The sequence below is a fragment of the Amia ocellicauda genome, chromosome 1 (assembly GCF_036373705.1).
Source record: "Amia ocellicauda isolate fAmiCal2 chromosome 1, fAmiCal2.hap1, whole genome shotgun sequence".
NCBI classification, from domain to species: Eukaryota; Metazoa; Chordata; class Actinopteri; order Amiiformes; family Amiidae; genus Amia; species Amia ocellicauda.
The window spans coordinates 12,235,774-12,256,328 of record NC_089850.1 but is presented as its reverse complement, the minus strand read 5'-3'; the positions used below and the strand labels follow the sequence as shown (position 1 = coordinate 12,256,328).

General features: G+C 38.3%; 1 protein-coding gene across 4 annotated transcripts in view; it reads right to left on the bottom strand.

The window, feature by feature from the left end:
- The window catches only part of prkd3 (protein kinase D3), an 80,074-nt gene that overhangs the window by 6,988 nt on the left and 52,531 nt on the right, over nt 1-20,555 (bottom strand). For 2 of the 4 annotated variants that reach the window (XM_066720988.1, XM_066721007.1), the window contains exons 4-16: nt 19,241-19,372; nt 18,185-18,342; nt 16,994-17,186; nt 16,299-16,376; nt 15,192-15,375; nt 14,871-14,994; nt 13,719-13,796; nt 5,999-6,275; nt 4,469-4,521; nt 3,867-3,939; nt 3,400-3,506; nt 2,873-3,034; nt 2,287-2,385 (exon numbers count right to left, since the gene is read on the bottom strand). In XM_066720988.1, the coding sequence (XP_066577085.1) occupies nt 2,287-2,385; nt 2,873-3,034; nt 3,400-3,506; nt 3,867-3,939; nt 4,469-4,521; nt 5,999-6,275; nt 13,719-13,796; nt 14,871-14,994; nt 15,192-15,375; nt 16,299-16,376; nt 16,994-17,186; nt 18,185-18,342; nt 19,241-19,372 (1,718 nt within the window). The remainder of the gene's footprint in view (nt 1-2,286; nt 2,386-2,872; nt 3,035-3,399; nt 3,507-3,866; nt 3,940-4,468; nt 4,522-5,998; nt 6,276-13,718; nt 13,797-14,870; nt 14,995-15,191; nt 15,376-16,298; nt 16,377-16,993; nt 17,187-18,184; nt 18,343-19,240; nt 19,373-20,555) is intronic. The other 2 variants (XM_066720998.1, XM_066721068.1) reach the window with 1 other exon arrangement.

Below are 20,555 nucleotides of genomic sequence, written 5' to 3'. Positions count from 1 at the left end.
CCCCCAGCAGGGCGACAGTTTGCATACATACTTATGGGAATGGGAAAGTTAATTCTCCTGACTAGTGTTAATGAAAGTGCTTTTTTAGGCAAACTGCACAATCTAGGTTCTTCCATAGAGGAGGGGTGACACAACCATAGATTGAGAGACATTCAAAGACAAACATTGCACTTTTTACCTTGTTGCTCTATGAATTGAATGATTTGTTATTGTTACTGTGCTACTTATATCCTTCAAGGTAATATTCTGCTACTTCAGTAACTTAACTTTACTCTTAAGTTGTATCTGTTCTCTGGTTGTCAGATTATGAAACTTTTCAGATGCTTTCGGCAGCCCTTGGACGTTTTACCCATAAAAACTAGAACGTTTCTAATTATTGTTGTTTTAATTGAACTTTTCCAACAATATAAAGCTCTTCAAAGTTGAAGTTGGAGTCTGTCCTTATGACAGAAATACAATGATCTACAGTCAGAGTTTAGAATCAAAATGATCTATGAAGTGGGGTGTTCCATATAATATTTATTTTATGTATGTTAAGTAGTGATTTTTTAATTTTCTTGGATTACAAGTAGTATATTCAGAGCATAACATGCTTAGAAATGCTTAAATCCCCCTCTGAAATGTCACAAGAAACAAGCATTTAAAGGATGTTTAAAAAAAAAAAAAACTTCCCGGGGGGGAGGCTGCCCCCACACCCCCCTTACCAACCATGACTCCACCCAACAAAAATATTGTGTCCCCACCACTGTTCAAACCACACCTACAGTGAGGGAAAAAAGTATTTGATCCCCTGCTGATTTTGTACGTTTGCCCACTGACAAAGAAATGATCAGTCTATAATTTTAATGGTAGGTGTATTTTAACAGTGAGAGACAGAATAATACAAAAATCCAGAAAAATGCATTTCAAAAAAGTTATAAATTGATTTGCATGTTAATGAGGGAAATAAGTATTTGATCCCCTATCAATCAGCAAGATTTCTGGCTCCCAGGTGTAACCTGGCTCCCTCTCTTAAAGGGAGTGCTCCTAATCTCAGCTCGTTACCTGTATAAAAGACACCTGTCCACAGAAGCAATCAATCAATCAGATTCCAAACTCTCCACCATGGCCAAGACCAAAGAGCTGTCCAAGGATGTCAGGGACAAGATTGTAGACCTACACAAGGCTGGAATGGGCTACAAGACCATCGCCAAGCAGCTTGGTGAGGAGGTGAGGAATCAGCCCAGAACTACACGGGAGGATCTTGTTAATGATCTCAAGGCAGCTGGGACCATAGTCGCAAAGAAAACAATTGGTAACACACTACGCCGTGAAGGACTGAAATCCTGCAGCGCCCACAAGGTCCCCCTGCTCAAGAAAGCACATGTACAGGCCCGTCTGAAGTTTGCCAACATCTGAATGGTTCAGAGGAGAACTGGGTGAAAGTGTTGTGGTCAGATGAGACCAAAATCGATCTCTTTGGCATCAACTCGCCGTGTTTGGAGGAGGAGGAATGACCCCAAGAACACCATCCCCACCGTCAAACATGGAGGTGGAAACATTATGCTTTGGGGGTGTTTTTCTGCTAAGGGGACAGGACAACTGCACCGCATCAAAGGGACGATGGACGGGACCATGTACCGTCAAATCTTGGGTGAGAACCTCCTTCCCTCAGCCAGGGCATTGAAAATGGGTCGTGGATGGGTATTCCAGCATGACAATGACCCAAAACACACAGCCAAGGCAACAAAGGAGTGGCTCAAGAAGAAGCACATTAAGGTCCTGGAGTGGCCTAGCCAGTCTCCAGACCTTAATCCCATAGAAAATCTGTGGAGGGAGCTGAAGGTTCGAGTTGCCAAACGTCAGCCTCGAAACCTTAATGACTTGGAGAGGATCTGCAAAGAGTAGTGGGACAAAATCCCTCCTGAGATGTGTGCAAACCTGGTGGCCAACTACAAGAAACGTCTGACCTCTGTGATTGCCAACAAGGGTTTTGCCACCAAGTACTAAGTCGAAGGGGTCAAATACTTATTTCCCTCATTAACATGCAAATCAATGTATAACTTTTTTGAAATGCGTTTTTCTGGATTTTTTTGTTGTTATTCTGTCTCTCACTGTTAAAATACACCTACCATTAAAATTATAGACTGATCATTTCTTTGTCAGTGGGCAAACGTACAAAATCAGCAAAAATCATACTTTTTTCCCCTCACTGTATGCCCTTGCTTGGAGATAACTATAGACCAAATTACCCTACTGACTTAAAAAATAATCACAAAACCTTGACTTGATCGCTTCTCTTTTTACCTGAGGAAATGGCTCTGCTGATGCTAGGAGAACGTTCTCAGGCTTCAGGTCACAGTGTACTATGTTCTTGAAATGCAAATGTCTTAAAGCCACCAGAATCTGTAAAATATCAGAATAAAGCAAATGTCAGACACTACAAAGGGTAAACGGTGTGGATTGTGTAACGATACTTTTACACATATTTATTTCATGCTTGAGATGTTGCAATTTGTTACTATTTTGGATCCAGTTGTATTCTTTTACATCTGCTTCCTGTTTTGCATAATTTGGAGAATTTAGGTTGAATGCCAGTCAGGGATATTCAATAAGGTGTCAGCATTTTCTAAAGATTATAATCTCAAAAATGGGTGACTGTCCCTTTGGGTGTTGTTCTTTTACTCTTAGTTTTGCTGTAATAGTTTAGATTCACACAGTCTAGGAGTCTCTCACAGACCTTGTTATTCCGCGACTCTAAATATTGTTCTAACCTGACAAAACCAGCTGGTAAATGTTAACGTAATGGCCCATTTACAGGTCTTGCTCTATAAAATATTATGTACAACGCGGCACCAAAATATCTAACCTCGCCCCCATGAAGGAAACTCACCTGCGTAACAAGAAACTTAGTGATGCGTTCCGGCAGCCGGCTCTTCTCGCTGGACAGAATCATCTCCAGCATGTCGCCATGCAGCTTCTCCATGACAACAAAAACCCTCTCGGGAGTTTCAAACATGCACTCCAAGTTCACTATCCCGGGATGGTGCAGGTTCTGCCAAGGACAGAGGACAGCACTGTTCAGTATTCAATCGGCATTAAAAGTAGACTTTCCTGTAGAGTAGACTGCTACCGTGCTTACAAAATTTCCCTTTTTACATTTGACATGACAGGGAATTCATGCCTGGAGGTTGGTGGCCATTTCACCCTAGACTGACACATATCATTATTCCATCACTCTGTCTTGTTTATTGAGTCTAAGGACAAAACGGCAAGAAAACTGACAAGAAAACAACAATTTTTTATTCTAAACAACTTTTTTTAATGTAGATATTATTTCACCAGAGGAATGCTACTCCAAAATGGTGACATTTACAACAGTTAGCCAGTGAGCTCGAGGAATAATCTTATTTCCCTTACCTGTAAAATGGCAACTTCGTTTCTCAGCTGACTCTCTTGCTTGGTGGGAAACCTCATTTTGTCAATGACTTTAATGGCCACATCTCTTCCTGTTTTCCTGTGTTTGCCTTCAAATAATAATACAAGAAATGTTTTACTAGTTAATCAGAAGTTAAGATGATAAGAATATTGGGTCTCCCTGGGAGTTGTCAACATACATGTACGCAATCATTACTTCCCAGACAAATGTCTCCTTAAATCAATATAACGCTTAAGATGTTCTCCAGCTTTCTTTTATTTAAGCTGTAGAATTAAATTATGTTCCCAGTACATTTAAGAGTTCATCTTACCAAAATGGCAGTTACACAGACTCAATGGTAATGAATGGACAAACAGATTCCATAAGCAATAGTCTACTGAAGGAGCTCCTTGCATTTCAGCACAGGGGCCACAAGGGAGAAGAATTGTTGAGAAGAGTAATATCTTACCGCCATAAACGATTCCAAACTGTCCTGATCCCAATACCTCGTCAGCAAAAATCTGGTATACCGAGCTTATATCCTACAACAAGAGAATGTGTTAGTTCTTAAGGTTTATAACATTTTCTCTTCATAAATTCATTACCAGAACTGGTAACTGAAACACTACCAACACAAGGAAGAAAGTCCTATCAGTTCACATTCCTTTAAAAGAGACATTAAATGTATTATTACCTAGTAAGAATCTATATAGATTAAAAAAAGTCTGAGATTGTATTTGCTGTCATTAGCGATTATTGATATACATTTATAATGCTGTTCATTTTAAAGATTTTTGGATAACGTTCCACAACAATTTGAACCATTCTAGGCCTCTGCACCCGAGTTTCAGTATTTTCACTCTTATACAGTGCATATTCCCCTAAACCTCGGAATACCGCTTCGGTCTCTCAATTTAGTTTTCCACTGTTGAATTATTCCGATTATATAATTGATGGTGGAAGGGGTAGGTATACTAAACCATAAAGCACACAAATCTAAAAAGGAAACCAATGTCGGTAATGCAGTGTTTGAGGATTGCATAACAGTTACAGTAAAAAAGCCACACTTACCACATTTTCCTGAATCTGACAGTTGGAAACAGATATGCTGATGGACAGCTCTTCTGGTGGTGAAAGTAAAACACGTAAGTCATATTGTGTAAGTTATGCAATCATACCGAAATGACATTATATCATACTGATATTGTCACAGGGATAGTAACAATCTTTCTTCTCTCATTCAGTAACAAAACAATCTCCCATGATCCCAATGGCAAGTTGGATTATAATGTCTGGTGTGGTCTTTACACCATTTCCTGATTCATCCCTTTGATCATTGTGTGTACAATTGTTTACACAACTTCTATCACTAAATGCTAACAATATAAGAGGCTAATGTGAAATACTGCAAAATACTGGTACTGCATTTGACTTAGGCACTCAACAGCTACCAATAGAAAGACATTTAAAAATATAGATTTTTAGAAGTTTTTATATAAGTTTTCAAAGCTTGATCCATACCCGGCACCCCTGTTTCAAGGCCTTTCAAATGTAAAATAGCTGATTTCATCCGTTTCATTTTACTAGATGCTGTGGCTCATTTACGGAGAGGGTGGGGGGGGGGCAAATTGCATCCAGAAGGCTTGTGGCGTGATGACTCGCATCACTGTTGATTTTCGGTGTTTTAATGGATTTATTTTTACAAATCCAAACCTCACATGTTCTATATGTTGAACCACAATTTGCTGTTTATTTAATAAAACTATTTCGGAAAACTTCAATCTGCTGCCCTTAAAATTCAAAAGCTGTGCCTAGTGTTCAAAGGAGAGGTTGCAAACTCATGGGCACACACGTACAACTCACAATCCTGCATTTTATAGGAGAATTTCATTTTCCAGCTGCACATCTCTATTATACACTTATCGCTGAAGTAAAGCAGTGTCGACAAATCATGCTCGGCAGAATCTTTATCGTTGTCTTCACACTTAAACAGATGCCTCTTCAGGGTCTTTATCAAGATTGTCATGGCAAACGGAAACAAAGCTCCCCTCTAAGCCATATTACTGTGCAGTTTATGCTAAGCAAGATGCAGGAGTTTTCTGTGCTTTAAAAAAGTGAATATAAAAATATGTATTACAATTTCCACATACACTAGTAAGCACTACAACTAACTTGTTAATACACACACTAGCTATCAGAATGCTTACTTGGAGTTTCATTCATTTCTTCCTACCCCTAATCAATACCAATTAAGACAGAATACATGAATGTAACATATAAAAGAATCAGACCATTCTTTAGAAAAAGCTAAAGCTTGAATTCACGAAGCTTCATTCCAGCTAAATCATCTTCCACATAATTTGTCCTTTCAGTATTATCACATTCTAATTCATCATCATAATTTCCAATTCCTGCTTTTACTTCCAGAGAAGAAACATTAAAAGAATGTCCCTATCATTTTTGGTATTCTTTTGCTTGTTAAAAGGTTGGCACTCCCTGAATGACAGCAGTACATGAAACTGCAATACGCCGAGGGAACCCACACAATTGTTTGTCCTCAGTTGGCCTTTGCGTTGCCTGATGACAGCAGTCTGTACTTACTGTGGTCTTTGCCTTGTCCTCCTACAGTGCACACACTGGCCTGAGGTGTTACTGGCATAAGGGCCTGTCGGATCGCTTTCTCCCAGCTCTGAGCCACCTCAAAGCCCACTCCGGAGGCAGCTAGCACTGGGTTCTGGTAGTTCCCTCCGTTGTTTTCCCCCACATAGTACACCATGGTGTCCGTGATGATCTCGAAGCAATGAGGGTTGCTGCCCTGGGCCAGGATGGTAAAATCACGAGCTGGGTCCACTTGGAGGATTTCGGAGAGGGGGATTTCCTAGAGAGAATCGAAAGGATCAATCCCAAGTCCACCGTGAGCCCCCCGGACAGCACATTTCTGCAGGACCTCCGATTGTGAAGAGTCAAGTGGTAGCAGAGAAAATAAATTAATACATCAATAAATAACTCAAATCTTTCCAAGTGCTTCAGAGAAAACGAAGTGCTGTTTTGAAGGGGGTACAACTTTTCAGCTGTCTTCCCCCAGCTGCGCAGTCAATCAAGGAGGAAACACAAAACCTTCACCCAATAGATGTTTAATCAGTGTTTCTGACTTCCTCGTGCACTTCTGCTGCGTACATTAAGTGAAGTGCGTGTGGTTTCTAGAATCAGCCATGTGACAGAACGTGCCAGTGATTGAAGAGTTCTGTAATTATAAGGCACGGCTGAGATCTAGCTACCAAGCACAGGAGACAGCAAGCAAGTGAGACAGAGTGGCTTTTGCTCAAGTAAGCTGCCAGCCAGTCGCTATATACAACCAAGAGGTTTGCGAGCAAAACTGAGGGGGAAGCCCCTGACCTTAAACTAAGACGTGGTAAAACCCCGTAAGGAGCTGTGGCTACACACACACACACACACAAAAAAACTCTGCCAAACTCTGTTTTCGAAGTGCCCGGCCGTGAAAACATTACTGCCTGGAAACACCACTCGCATTTAAAATCAATACATGAATAAATAAAAATATGAAGCTACACAAAAATATATACATAAGAAATACTAATTATATGTGTGACTACTTAACTGAAAGTAATTTAACTGTGTTGACCTGTGGGTGTCCGAGTCCTTGTAGTGACACTGCAGACACTTCCCACAGCAAGTTAAATGAAAAACATGGAAGCAGGGAAGGACAGGGGAAAGAGGGAGGATTGAGATACTAGCATTTCATGTGTCATGTTTTTAAATATGCAACTAAATCTGAAATTAACACAACAGCATTCTTATCATCTCACCTGAAGCAACATGATGAATGATCGAGGTGATTAAAATGTTTCTAAAGGTGCTACAGCTTACATTTAAAAAAATGCTCCTGCAGCCACAATTACTGTGGCTGGGGAAAATACCAATAAACGACTGCATACATTCAAGGGTCTTCATAAGAAGGTAAAAGTTCAATAACAGATGTGTAAATTAATAGTAAATAAAACCAGACTAGGACTAGAGCACGGACTCTTAAAAACAACTATCAATATCGTGCGAGTTTTCTGCTGCAGTAAGGTGAAGAAACGATAATTGAAAATACAGTGTCAGCAGCATTTATCATTTCTCAAGCTTTTTTCTTAAAGCTGACAGTATTGTGAGAACATGTGCTTCCATCACTATGGCAAAGCATTGACAGCATTGAAGTAAAACTGATCTGTTTTTTAAACTATTTCTCTCAATGTTTAGACAAATATTCACATTGTTTCTAAAACATGGCACAGCTAAACAGCTAAAACATGGCACATGTTTCTTTAATGATACATATTCAAATAAATCCTAATTAAACTGTGTCACTTTCATGTGATATTGACAGAGCAGATGACACTGTGTAAATTCACACATGCAGTGTTATTTAATGTTCTTGGTTCACTGAACTTGGTAACTTTTTCACTACAGCAAAAATTGAGTACCCTAACCACACAAACACCGTGCAAACTAGCGTTAGAAACAATGGTGGTGAGTATGATTATTAAATAATGGGGTGTGCAGGACACTCAGACAGTATATAATATGGTGAGTGCTGGGTAAATGAAGACATTGTTTAGTAAATACACATTTTCTATTTAAAACTTCCAAACCACAGAACTTGCTTATGAATGAAGCCGAGCCAAAAGTGAAGAAAGAAAGAAAGAAACATAGAAAGACAAATTGATTGATATAAACACCAGACTGCTCATGTATAATACACTATTTCCAGGAAACACTAATAAAGTGTTCCATTACAACTCACACACATTTCCATGAACTGTAAATGGAACTGTAAGTCGCCATGGATAAGGACATCTGCCAATAAATACATGAATAATAATAATAATAATAATAATAATAATAATAATAATATTTTTTTTGTATTATTATTTATTGGCAGACGACCTTATCCAGGGCAACTTACAAAACATAAGAGCAATACCAAGTACCAAAATACAGTGCAGTTCAAAGCATGAAGCTATTATATTCAAATTTATATTATGCAGCCTAACAAATCTGATTAATTGTGAATATCAGTGTGTCTGGTTTGCTGCAATATCACTCTGGGCACTGTGAATATTTATAAAACATTCATAAAAGTGTGCAACACCCTTATTAAGAAAACATGTAAAAACTGCAGACATAAGGGGGAGAGGCAGTTGACAATATTAACACACAACTATCCTTTAATTTAACTTCCCTCCCTTTATTTTTACCAAGTCAAACGCCAAGCTGATCATAAAAGTTCTTGTAAAAAATGGCCAAAAATATATGGTGATGTCTCAATCAAAACTGAAAAAAATACCACAAGAGAAATAGGGTTTCTTTTCTGTTTTCTTCCCCACTGCTATGTAAATTATGGGTGTTAAGTAAGAACGCATAGAAACAAAGGTTCCTGCTTCTAAAGTGTCTTCTGTCATTAATTACACTTTCACGAGACAAGTGAGAAAATCGCTTTATCACGCCTGATCAGACGCACGCAAAAGCATTACCTTAAAAATGCCCCACGATGAAAAAGAACAGCAGCTTAGTAAAGATTGCTTAGTAGTACCATTTATATTTTGTATTAAAAGAGAAATGCTGTACTTGCTAAAAAAAAAACGAAAACATTTCAACGTATTTTGGGACATTTTGACAACAAAAGGTGAAAATTCTTACACACTGTCTTAAAGTTCCCACACATTCTATTATTAGCAGGCAAACTTCCATATTTCACTTCTCAGAAATGTTCCCGCCAATCACTTTGCATTTATCATAGTGCCCCTTCAAAATTAAAATCAATAAGAACTATTATAGTCATAAGAACGGTTATAGTCGTGTATACATGCTCTTGTTTCACAGTTGCCGTTACTCACTGTATCTAAAAGATCTGCAAGAGTTAAGATTCTAAAGTTCAAATGCACTTTGACAAGATCATCAGTTATGGGGCAGAAAAAACACAAATCTGCAGATACATGAAGATAACGCACCTGGGAGTGACACAACTCAGCCCTTTACAGATAAATGTAAGAAGGGGCTACAGGAAATTGCTGTGCCTTCAAAAATCACCTAAAATACTTGTGTGTGTGACACTTGTGTCTACTCTTCTAAAGAAAATTATTAATATTTGGGTACACAGGATGTGTCATTGTAGATTAACGTCATTCAGGCATTCAGGGATGCAGGATGGGATGTTTGTAAATGTTTAGTGTACAATATTCAAGATAATTAAAAATAAAAACAGCTTAATACCTTGGTGTTTTCTTGAACATAAATAACTGACAGTGACAGACAGACTACAGATAGATGGATGGATGGATGGATAGATAGATAAAGATAATTAACCTCTTCTGGTACATTGAACTCTCTGAACACCTCTGAAATAGTTTCACATGGTTGCTCCCTCAACATTTCAAGTATTTATTAGTTAATTATTATATTCTTAGTTCTGTATTAAGTAGACAACCATCTCTTATAATCTGTCATGTGCTTGATATATTAAATTAGCTTGGATATGGTTCTACTTGGTCATATTTGTTAAAATCATACATGATTTCCTGACTATTACTTTCCATTCATATGTTAAAAAATGCATGACATTTTTTTTTATTAAACATCTTGGTAAGAAAGGAACGGATTTTAAGCAGTGCTACATGAAACAATTATTTGTCTACTTGGGTGGTGTTGTCTGGGAGGGATATGAAATGATATTGACTTTGGTGAGTGGCCTGCCGTTGGGCAGCTGCCGGAGAATGTCCTGATTATTCAGCGAAGTGTGAAGAAATACGGGAAACCGATTCATCTGGCTTCAAGGCAGAGGAAAACTTACCATGACCACACTGTCATGGTTAAGCTGGATCACTCTCGGCAAGGATCTCCCTCATTTCTTACCACAGTGCTGATTAATCAAGACAAACACTTGCAGCTGTTCTTCAAAGGCAAAGTGTGAATGTCTGCCATCGGTGTCGTTCTGTATGTCTCCCGAAAAACCCCAGCTGTACAATCGAATATTTTTTTTGTGCAGTGCTAGTTTTAAGGCCTGAGAAAGCTACAAGAAACCCACTGAGTCTGTGGTGTGTGTGCCCACAGATACCCTTTACTTACAAGCTTTTCCACCACACAATGGGACCATTGCTAAGTGGGTTCAGACAACAGCATCTCCGGACTTTGATACCACGGTTCTTCAGAAACATCGCTGATGATTGTCATTGGCTTTAGATCTTCCACACACATTGCCACCCACCAATGCAATGTGCTTTTACAGAGTAACTGTCTGTCTGAGCAGAGAGCACCCATTCTTGACTTCAGTTATTGAATGACTCAGAGGAGAAAGCCGAGGTGAGTGCATTTTCAGCCGCCTCTACACGAGAAGTATTATTTTCATAACCACATAATGAGTGAGTACTGGTCTTGTGACGATACTCTTCAAAGCCCATGGGCTATTGAAGAAGTCTTTAGTTCGTTCAAAGAAGAAAGAAATGAATCAGTGATTCTCATGAATTTTCAAACATTCAGGCATATACATCTCGAGAATGAGCTCGGCAATGTTTTGGATCATTTTCTCAATACCTGTAAATGGAGAGAATTATAAATACACAACTGACCTTCACAAACGGATAGTTTTGAAAGAAAGAAAAAAAAAGGTCTTGGTATATTCTTCAACAATAATACACAAACAGGCAGTGACAGAGACAATAGATAGATAGATAGATAGATAGATAGATAGATAGATAGATAGATAGATAGATAGATAGATAGATAGATTTTGATCCCACTGGAAATGGCATAAAACCTTATAAACCTAATCATGAAACCAAAAACAAAACAAAATAGAGGGGGATTTCTTCACTTATAATACTGTGTGAACAATTCATGCCCCTTGTTATTTTTATAGTTCTACACTTTGGCTTTATCTCTTTTGCTGCAATGCTGACACACTGTGGGGGCTGAACTAAGGTGACCTTTAAACCTAACTGTGAAAAGCCCTTGAGCAAGTGAATTATGAAAAGTGTCCTAACAGAAAATAAATTCACTGACAAAGAATGCAACATGTAGGCCGTGAATAACGAAAGTATCCTATTAGAAATGTTTTACCAAGTATAATGCATGTTGAGAAATACTTATGAATTCTTTATTTCTGTATTTATTTTTACTTGTATTACTCCGATTTTGTATGAACGAGGTCAACCTTTAAAATACTATTATTCCCTCCTCAGCAGTACTTAATACCATATCCAGGGCTCATTGAATCGAATATGTGCTATAATTAGGGCCCTTCGTTTACTGTGACTATTTTTTTCAATTGTAATTCAACTGCTGTGCCCTAGATGTCTCTGCAGCTGCCTAATGTATAGTAATTCAATTCACAATTACAACATCAATAAATTGCACTTTGACTAATTCGAGCCTTGTGCCCTATGCCTGCCGGGATCGGCTACAGCTTCCCTGCGACCCTCACCAGGATAAGCAGTTTCGAAAATGGATGGTTGGTTGGATGGATGGATGGATGGATGGATGGATGGATGGATGGATGGATGGATGGATGGATGGATGACTAATTCGAAAAATAAAAATGATAATTGAATAAACTGATGCGATAAAATAAACGTTTCATTGAATATATACAAACAATATACAGCTGGTATTATGTACACTGATGGGTACATTTTTTTAAAAACATTTATCACCAAAAAAATACAGCAAACGAAAGGCTTAGATTAAAAACCTCCTTTCGTAAAAACATACGAGGACAAATTTATGAACACCTACAAGATGTTATTTTCATAATTTCGACAAAGGAAATACTTATAATCCTAAACTATGTGCATTTCTGAACAGACATGAAGGTTACATTTCACCATATGAGAGAATGCCTTTAATGAAGGGACCATGCGGACCATTAATCATATGATTGCGGCCTGTTTAAAACTTTCCATTTCACTCGTGGTGATCAAGAAAGAATACAGAACATTTAAATACGATAGAAGTTAGTACAGAAAATGCATTTGCACAGATACATGATAGTACCAGATAATATAAATGTATGAGCCAGGAACTACAGGACCAACAACGAGAAACAAACATTAACATCACTAAAACATGCTGTGTGCTCCGAGTCTGACCGTATTAGGCACTTCTGTTCTGGTACAGTAGAAGTACAAACACTTCTAATCTGAATTAACAGGGTAGTCCAAAAGTTTATTAAGTTTGTCTTGAAAATAAAAATGGGATGTGAAACGGAAAGAAAACACCGCAGTCAGTGAAAAAGTAAAGTTGCAGCATCCAAAAAGAGCATCGAGTTGTAAGATTGGGAAGAGTATGTTCTGCACAGATGAAAATGGTAAGCTTTGCTAATTTTACCTGCAAGTTTGCAAGACTTACAACATAAAACTAGGAAACACTTTGAAACTAAGCATGCAGAGTTCACACAGAGTCCCACTGAGACAGTGTAAAAACAACCTTACAAATAAGAATCAAAAGTCGTCACTCTGTTGCCCTGACCGAGTCTCAGTTTCATTTCGTATTTAAGCATTGTTTCATATTACCCAGCTTCTTATTACAAAAATAAATGAATACATCAATAAATAAGTAAATAAATCCATTTAGTAGTCCCACTGAGTAAGTCCATTTTGCTTCGTCTTACAATGCCTTGAGTGTGTACTGTATATAAAATTTAATTGTAATTACACATCATTCTTAATTGTATGGCTACAGACAGAACAATAATCTCAGCCAGTGTTTTGCACCTGAGGTTGAGTATTGTATTATTTTAGCTATATAATTGGCCCATTTTAACACATGGTTAAATCAATATTTTGGATATGCGGCCTGAGATAGTAGTTGAGTTGTGCACCTTTGCTTTAAAGGGATTGTTGCCGTTGTGAATTACAGGATCTTGTTTTGTTGATCCTGTCTTATATAATAATGAGATTGTACTTTCTGGCTGCTAGATACTACCGCTTATGGTATTCTGGAGTCCATGATGTTAGATGTAATTAATCACTTATCCAAATCACAACACTTAACAGAATATGCCTGCATCATTTCTTTACTATTAAACCAATATAGCCTGTAATACAGTCAGGAGCTAGGAAATAGTGTCCCTCCCTGTATCAAAAGCCCCTAAATGGAAGAAAGAAATAATGAAACTTGTGATTACTATTGCAATATATCACCCTCTAGTTCAATACAAATACAATGTACAGATACCGAGGTCAGAAAAACAGCTGTCAGGGGTTATTTTCTTTGGGACTGTACCTTAAAACATTCAAGCCAAGAAATAAATGTGCTCTCCTACCTTGTAATACTTGGCTCCAGTGTCATTCTGAAAAAGCGTAAGGCACTTGCTGTCCAGTCTCCAGTAATGTCTCTTTCTCTGGAAGAGGCAGAAACATTTACTTTATTAAAGATGCAGGAAGAAACTGAATGTTTATTCTTATTTGGTTTATATTAGTATTAACATATAACCTTTAGTGGGGGATACATGCATAAAGAACGCACATAGGTACCTTAATATAACTCCTCACACATTCATTTTTAATATATTCCTAAGGGTTAGACTCTAAAGTGTGTCCCCGGACCACCAGTGAGCTGTGCCAGTCTTCTAGGTGGTCCGCATGTTGATACAAATGTAAGTTGATTCCAGAAGTAGTTACACATTTTATACATCTCGTTTCGGACATTAAATCATATTTTACTTCTGCTATTTAATTGAAAAACTACCCAGATTAAATAAAAGCAACATTTTCTGTTGAATGATTTGTTAACAATATTTCTGGGTAAAAGTGTCTGATCTGAGAAAAGTATGTACTACTTATTTTTCGAATGACTTTCATTTCAGTTGCCATAGTTAATTTCAGTATCTATACACAGGCTTTCCAAAAAAGAGGAATAAAGAGGAGAAAACTTAAATATGATTTGAATATTTGTTGTACTGTTTATTTTTCATCCTGTCCATAGTGAAAGCCAGTTCATGTTAGAACACAGGAACACGCACTGTGCCTCATTCATTTACCAAACTTACATTCTCACAGCAAAGTCTTTGCATGTTTTTCCCTCAGCAACCGATAATGTCACTATCTAATAACAACTTCCAGTTCTGACTGTACAATTCAATCTAATTCGATACAAAATATCTTGATTGAAGTCAACCTAGTAGTCATAAGAGCACTACTTAAATGGGTAACATTGCCCCCTTCAGGCAACAGGTGGTAATCACCAAAAAAGGAAAAGAGGTTTATGTCAGCAACTGTTTTCTGAGCAGCATGACTTATTTTGTTGGCTTGATTTTGCCACCAATTTATTACATAGATAGTCAATAATAATTCTCTGCTTTGGCCTTTGCTTGAGCACAAGGATAAAACAAAAATAAAAAATATGCCATTGGTTCTGCATTGTATCACTGTGTGAAGAGGGCTAAAGGGAAGTAACAAGAATCTGCGGTTCTCACCAGGTTGTCTCTGCTGGTGTAGTGTACCATCCAGCCCTCCCGCACCATGGTGCTGCTCTTCCGCTTTGTGTGCTTGATGGACTGCACCACTCGCATCAGAGGGATGTTGCTGCTTGTGGAAGGACTGCAATGAAGGAGACAGGCATGATACAGACCCTCTCTCAGGACGGACACACGCAGCACGTCCACAAAGACTGAAAATTGAGACGATCTGAACGTTTCTGGCAACAGTGACCAGCGAAATATACTAACATTTTCAAACTTATATTCTATCAAACATGTTCATAATATAAAAGCAAGATAGGTTTGCTTTCATGATACCTGATGGTTTTGATTGCTTCCTCATCCTTCTCTCCGTCCAGGTCTGGGGAGTCCATGAAGAAGATCTTATCCTCGGGGGTAGAAGGCTCCTCCGAGTCATCCAGGCCTCGACTGCCGTCACTGTGGATGTCACTGCTGTCCACCTCCATGGTGATGTCCGAGTCGGGCCCAGGACTGGCGGGTTCTGCACAGGGGAGACACAACAATTGGATGGGGCTGCTTTTACTACCTGGGAGGAGGGACTCCACTAGTAGACACAAAGAACCGCTCTGATTTGGGTCCGGGTGTAACGGGGCCTCTCACCATTCAATTCCCTCAAGCTCACATTTTTGCGGCTCTGGGGTTTTGAAGTGGTCAGAAAGATCAAGGGCGAGTGTCTTTGGACGACTGGATGGGATTTGACCAAGCTGTGATTAGAAGGTGTCAGTTTAGTGTAGAGGGGGAGTACAAACAATACAGCATGTGAAGGGCATTTGCAAAAGCATTTGGACCCAAGTCTGTGGGGGGGTCCGAGTGGCTTCGTTCAAGGCCAGGGGTCAAAACACAGAATTCAAATTAAAGACAACTTTCTTCCACAAATGGTATTGGAGGTCCACGTGTTCTAAGAAGCACTGTGTTCAAGCACAGTTCAATTCGATGTATGTATGAAATGTAAAGCCTAAAGTCTCTGTTTTATTTCCAGACAAAGTATATTGTAGTGTATGAACTGCCTCTAAGATGAAAGAAAGCCTCTGGATATTTAGTTTTAATGGATACTTTCAGCTGTGCGAATACATTGAGCCTTAATTCAATCTGTTGATTATAGCAGCCTCATTGTTTAAAATGATTTCTGTATGTTAGTCAAGGGGTCAGATGTTGGGATGCTATAGGGGTGAAAATGTTGGGAGGATGCACCATAATTAACTGCACTATGTCACAAACACATGTAGTTAAATATAAATGCCTGTACATTGTGTTTTACATAGTTGTAGTAAGTCATTCCTCACGACTCTCAATAATACCTCGCTTTGTAAAGTCAAGTACAGACTTTGTTACTGCAGGGCTCAAAACACTATATAACGGCCATCATAAACATTTAAAAGAAGAGGGAATCACACATGTACTTGCCTCCATTAAAAACAACTTCTCCAAGACAGTCTCGGGGAACTTTGGAGGCACACCGCTTGTGACAATTGAACTTACAGTCTGAAAGGAAACATATCAAAGGCATTTGTGGTTATATACAGAAAAAAAATCTGCAAAATGTTTATATACGTAAGACATCATTCAGATTAAGCAAAAATATCCAGTGACAGAAAACTCTCGATTATGGGTGATTCACTGAAATGAGGAACACAATCATTTTAACCAACAGTGTTATAACCGTGAAGAGAGACGTGAACTTTTGCTTCTATGTTCAAAATCTAAATAGAATATGGAGATTAATTAGGAATTATAAACATTGGGATATATTTTATTACCAACTGGTTACATTTACTTTTCAATATTTATTCGCTTTGTAAAAACAAATGTAATGCACTCAGAGATAAATTAGATTTAAAGCATAACACTTTATATGTTCTTTTTACATAAATGTCTCCATCTCTTTTTTGGCAGTTTTGAGGGCGAGCAAAGTGAGACAACATTTGCACTAGAAACCTCTGTTCATGGTTTTAAATACACTCCTCCCTGATGATATCACCAAGTTTTGAACAGGCATTGTCAATTATACACCTGTGAAAAACTCTAGGTGGGAAAACTGTAGATATATAGAGAGACCATACTACTAAATACAGTACACTACAACTACTAATAAGTCCTACCTTTACACTGCATGCCCTGACGGAACAGGCCCTTGAGCAGACGCTTGCAGTACTGACAGATGGTGGGGCGTGTGTAGGAGTGGACCACAAAGGTGTGAGGCACCTTCACCCGACCCAGAACCATCTTCTCCATCCAGATGGGACGCCCGCTCCAGGAGGGAATCCGTTTGCCAGCCTCTTGGTGAGAGCGCTGCTGTAGAGGGACAATTTATGGGGAAAAAAAGGTTGCTCAGCTAATCAGAAGTAAAAGCTTCCAAGTCTTTCCCAGTGGCCTGAAAAACCGTCTGGACTGTGGCTCTCTGGGAGCATAACTTCAAAAAGAAACTTCCACTTTGTTGTTGCCATTGAAAACATCTGGATTTGAAAAGCGTGGGATTTGTCAATCACTATTTCAATTACAATTGTCTGTATGACGGAGATAAACTTTTAAGGTTTGATAACAAACGGCATGTTTGGATAATATTAATAATTTCCACTTCTGCAAATTATTTTCAGGAAATTATTTAAACTTCATCAAAATTGACCATACTCCAGAATTTCATCCATATCTACGCAAAACATAAAAGCTGACGGAGTTGAAAGAGTAAACCTCCTCGATATTTGGATGAACCTTCTTGGGAGAATGACCATTGTAAAATACCAGAAATGTCTGCAGTCAAAACATCTATTCATTGTCTTTTTTTCGTATTACAGTTTACAGTTGTTGTTTAGAGTGATCAAACAGAATGAAAATACTTGGCTGAAAGTACAGGGTGGAGGGATTTCAATTCCTCTTGACAGAGGACTGGAAACATGAGGAGGCAGAGAATTGGCTCAGTCTTAGCAAAGTTCACTAATTATATTTCCAGTGACCTTTGGTTAGATGAGAACACAGAGGAGCACACAATGTCTGAAATGTTTGTAAACACGGCTTACATAAAGCAGGTTACATGAGAACGGGGGGAGCAACTTGCACGGTGTTATTGTAAAACTATTAGTCTAGTATTTCAGGTGGCACTCAAATGAGACTCAGCAAAATAAACAATATTATCTATGATACATATGGTGTCTGAGTAACACTTATCACATTGCCATTGTTTTGCTTGCTCTTGAGTGATATGTGAATCATGACTGTGGAGGCCATCGTAAGGGTAAAGGAACAGTTAAAAGGCCGTGGTGCCACAAAAAGTGTTACCCATGTGATCTCCTCACCTCTTCTGTGGACACGGTGGCATGCTCGATCGGCGCAGGCCTGGGGACTGATAGCCCCGGCCCAGGCAAAGAGACATTGGACAGACGCCTCTTCCTCACGCCACTGCAGTTGTTTGGTATTTTAAATGCACAGCGCTTGTGATAGTTCAGACCACATCCTGCGAAAACACAAAAGCACATTCAGAGAATCTGTCATAATATCAGAACCTCCACCCTGACTGTCTGCATTATTATGTACAGGTTAAATCCCCTCTCAACCCACTAGATGGCTCCAAATATTCATCCTTTGTGAACAAAATACAATTTACCAGAGCACAACACAACAAACATACATATGTTGGTTAAAACAAATTGAAATGTATATGAACCACAGGTCTTTGTTTACTGCACTGTGAGGAGAAAGTGTATCTCAGAGAGTTTTACAACACTGCTAAAACTAATCTCCAAAAAATGTAGTTTTATTTTGATCCGATTATAAAAATGAATGGTCAGTATTAATAAACTATAACCTGTTGGAAAGGTGTAATAGTTTGGTATACCTTTGTGCATTGAAAAATAAGTAACTTTTTCGGCCACTTTTCCTGCTTATTAAAGAATTAAAGATGTACCGTACATGTTTTAATTAGGAAAGTGTTAGTTGTCCTAGAATGAATACACCTTTGAATTGGATAATTATTTTGATGTAATTTACTATTTATGACTGTCCGTTTGACACAGCCAAAGCGCATATATATTTAATTGTTGCTCTGCTCCTTGATCAAGCATCCGTTGAGCACTCTCTCTACGCATTTGGCTACAATACAAGGAGGCCAATTCAAAGACTGAAATCTCAGCTTCAAAGAAAGCATTTCAAAGAAGGCAGGAAAACGCACTCAATTGAGACATCCTGCAGATGATTAGTACGTGCCTTAATTTTCTCCTCGAAACAGGATTTACAGAAATTAGTGTTTAACTTTCTTTTATGTTTGGATAAACATTTAACGCCTATTTTCTGCTTTGATTCTGTACTGGAGCTTGAAAAACAAAACAAGTCAACAGAGGCGATGAGAATCTTACCTTCACATTTCAGGCCTTGTCGGACGAGGCCCCAGAGCATCTCCCCGCAGTAATCACAGAAGGTAGGGGCTTTGTACGAATGCACGTAGAGAGCATGTGGCCGGATCTGGAAATCTTCTACCGTAGCTAGGGCTGAAATTCAAACAGAACTTAAAAAATACTCAAACAAAATCATATAAAAATAATATAAGGAGAGGATGAAGAGAAGAGAAATGCAAACTGAAGAAAATTAAATCATAAAAGAAAAGAAGGCAAAACAAAAGGGAAATTAGTAAGAATATAAAATCAACAAGAGGTATTTCAACATTTCATCAACATTTGGTGTTTCGTGTGGAGGTGGAAAGGAGACTTGTCTGGGGTTTGACATGGAAATAAAGAAACATTCCCTAAGAAAACTCTCTACCCAAGAGACAGGCTTCCCTCTGTGTAGCAAAATGCAGAGAGGCCACAAAATCAGAACACTTAAAAAAAAAAAAAAAAAAAGTACAATTCTTGCTTAGAGGCTTAAAATATATTTTTAGGTCACAAACATTTCAAATTCCTTATTAAGTGACAAAGTAATATAATATTTGCGGTATATTGACCTTACTTTGGAATCATTAGCTTCTTTAAACACACAAACTTCTGGAAAAGCTTTAAACTGGAACATTCTATGAATTGATAACTTCAAGTACTTAAAATTAATGTTGTGTTATTACCTGACTATAGTCAATGTATAACTATATATTAAGATAGTTGTTATTAAGTGCTCTATTAATTACAAAGTGACTGACTGGTTAATAGTTAGAAGATTCTTTGGCAATTCTGCTATAATACATTGGCAATTGTAGCTGTGGTGATAATTGTATTGTAAGCTCCACTCCAATGCAGTAACACTTTTAAATGAGACGAGGGCGCCACTGCACTTCACTGCTTACACGTGTTGTTTTTCAGTCTCAGACAGACATGAGGAAAGGGCCTAACCAATCTTTCTAAATCAGAGAAACAGTCTTTGCAGAGTATTAAACTCACATGCTTTTTGTTCTTTGCTGCAGTAAATAACTGAACTACGAATGGAAATGTATGCAAAGAGACAATACACATAATTGTGTGTTATGTTGCAAGCCTCAAAGGGCTACAAACAGGCTGTCAGAATGTTAATCTCAGGGCCTTGATATCCTTGTTTTCTGATTTTTCAATTCAGTGTTTTCATGTCCAAATAAGCAGCTCATTAATTTGAAACATTCTCATTTACATTTGGTATCTCTCCATGTTCACAATCCAAAACATCCTGTAAAGCCTTCAACAGCAATGTGCAACACCTCACACGCTCTCA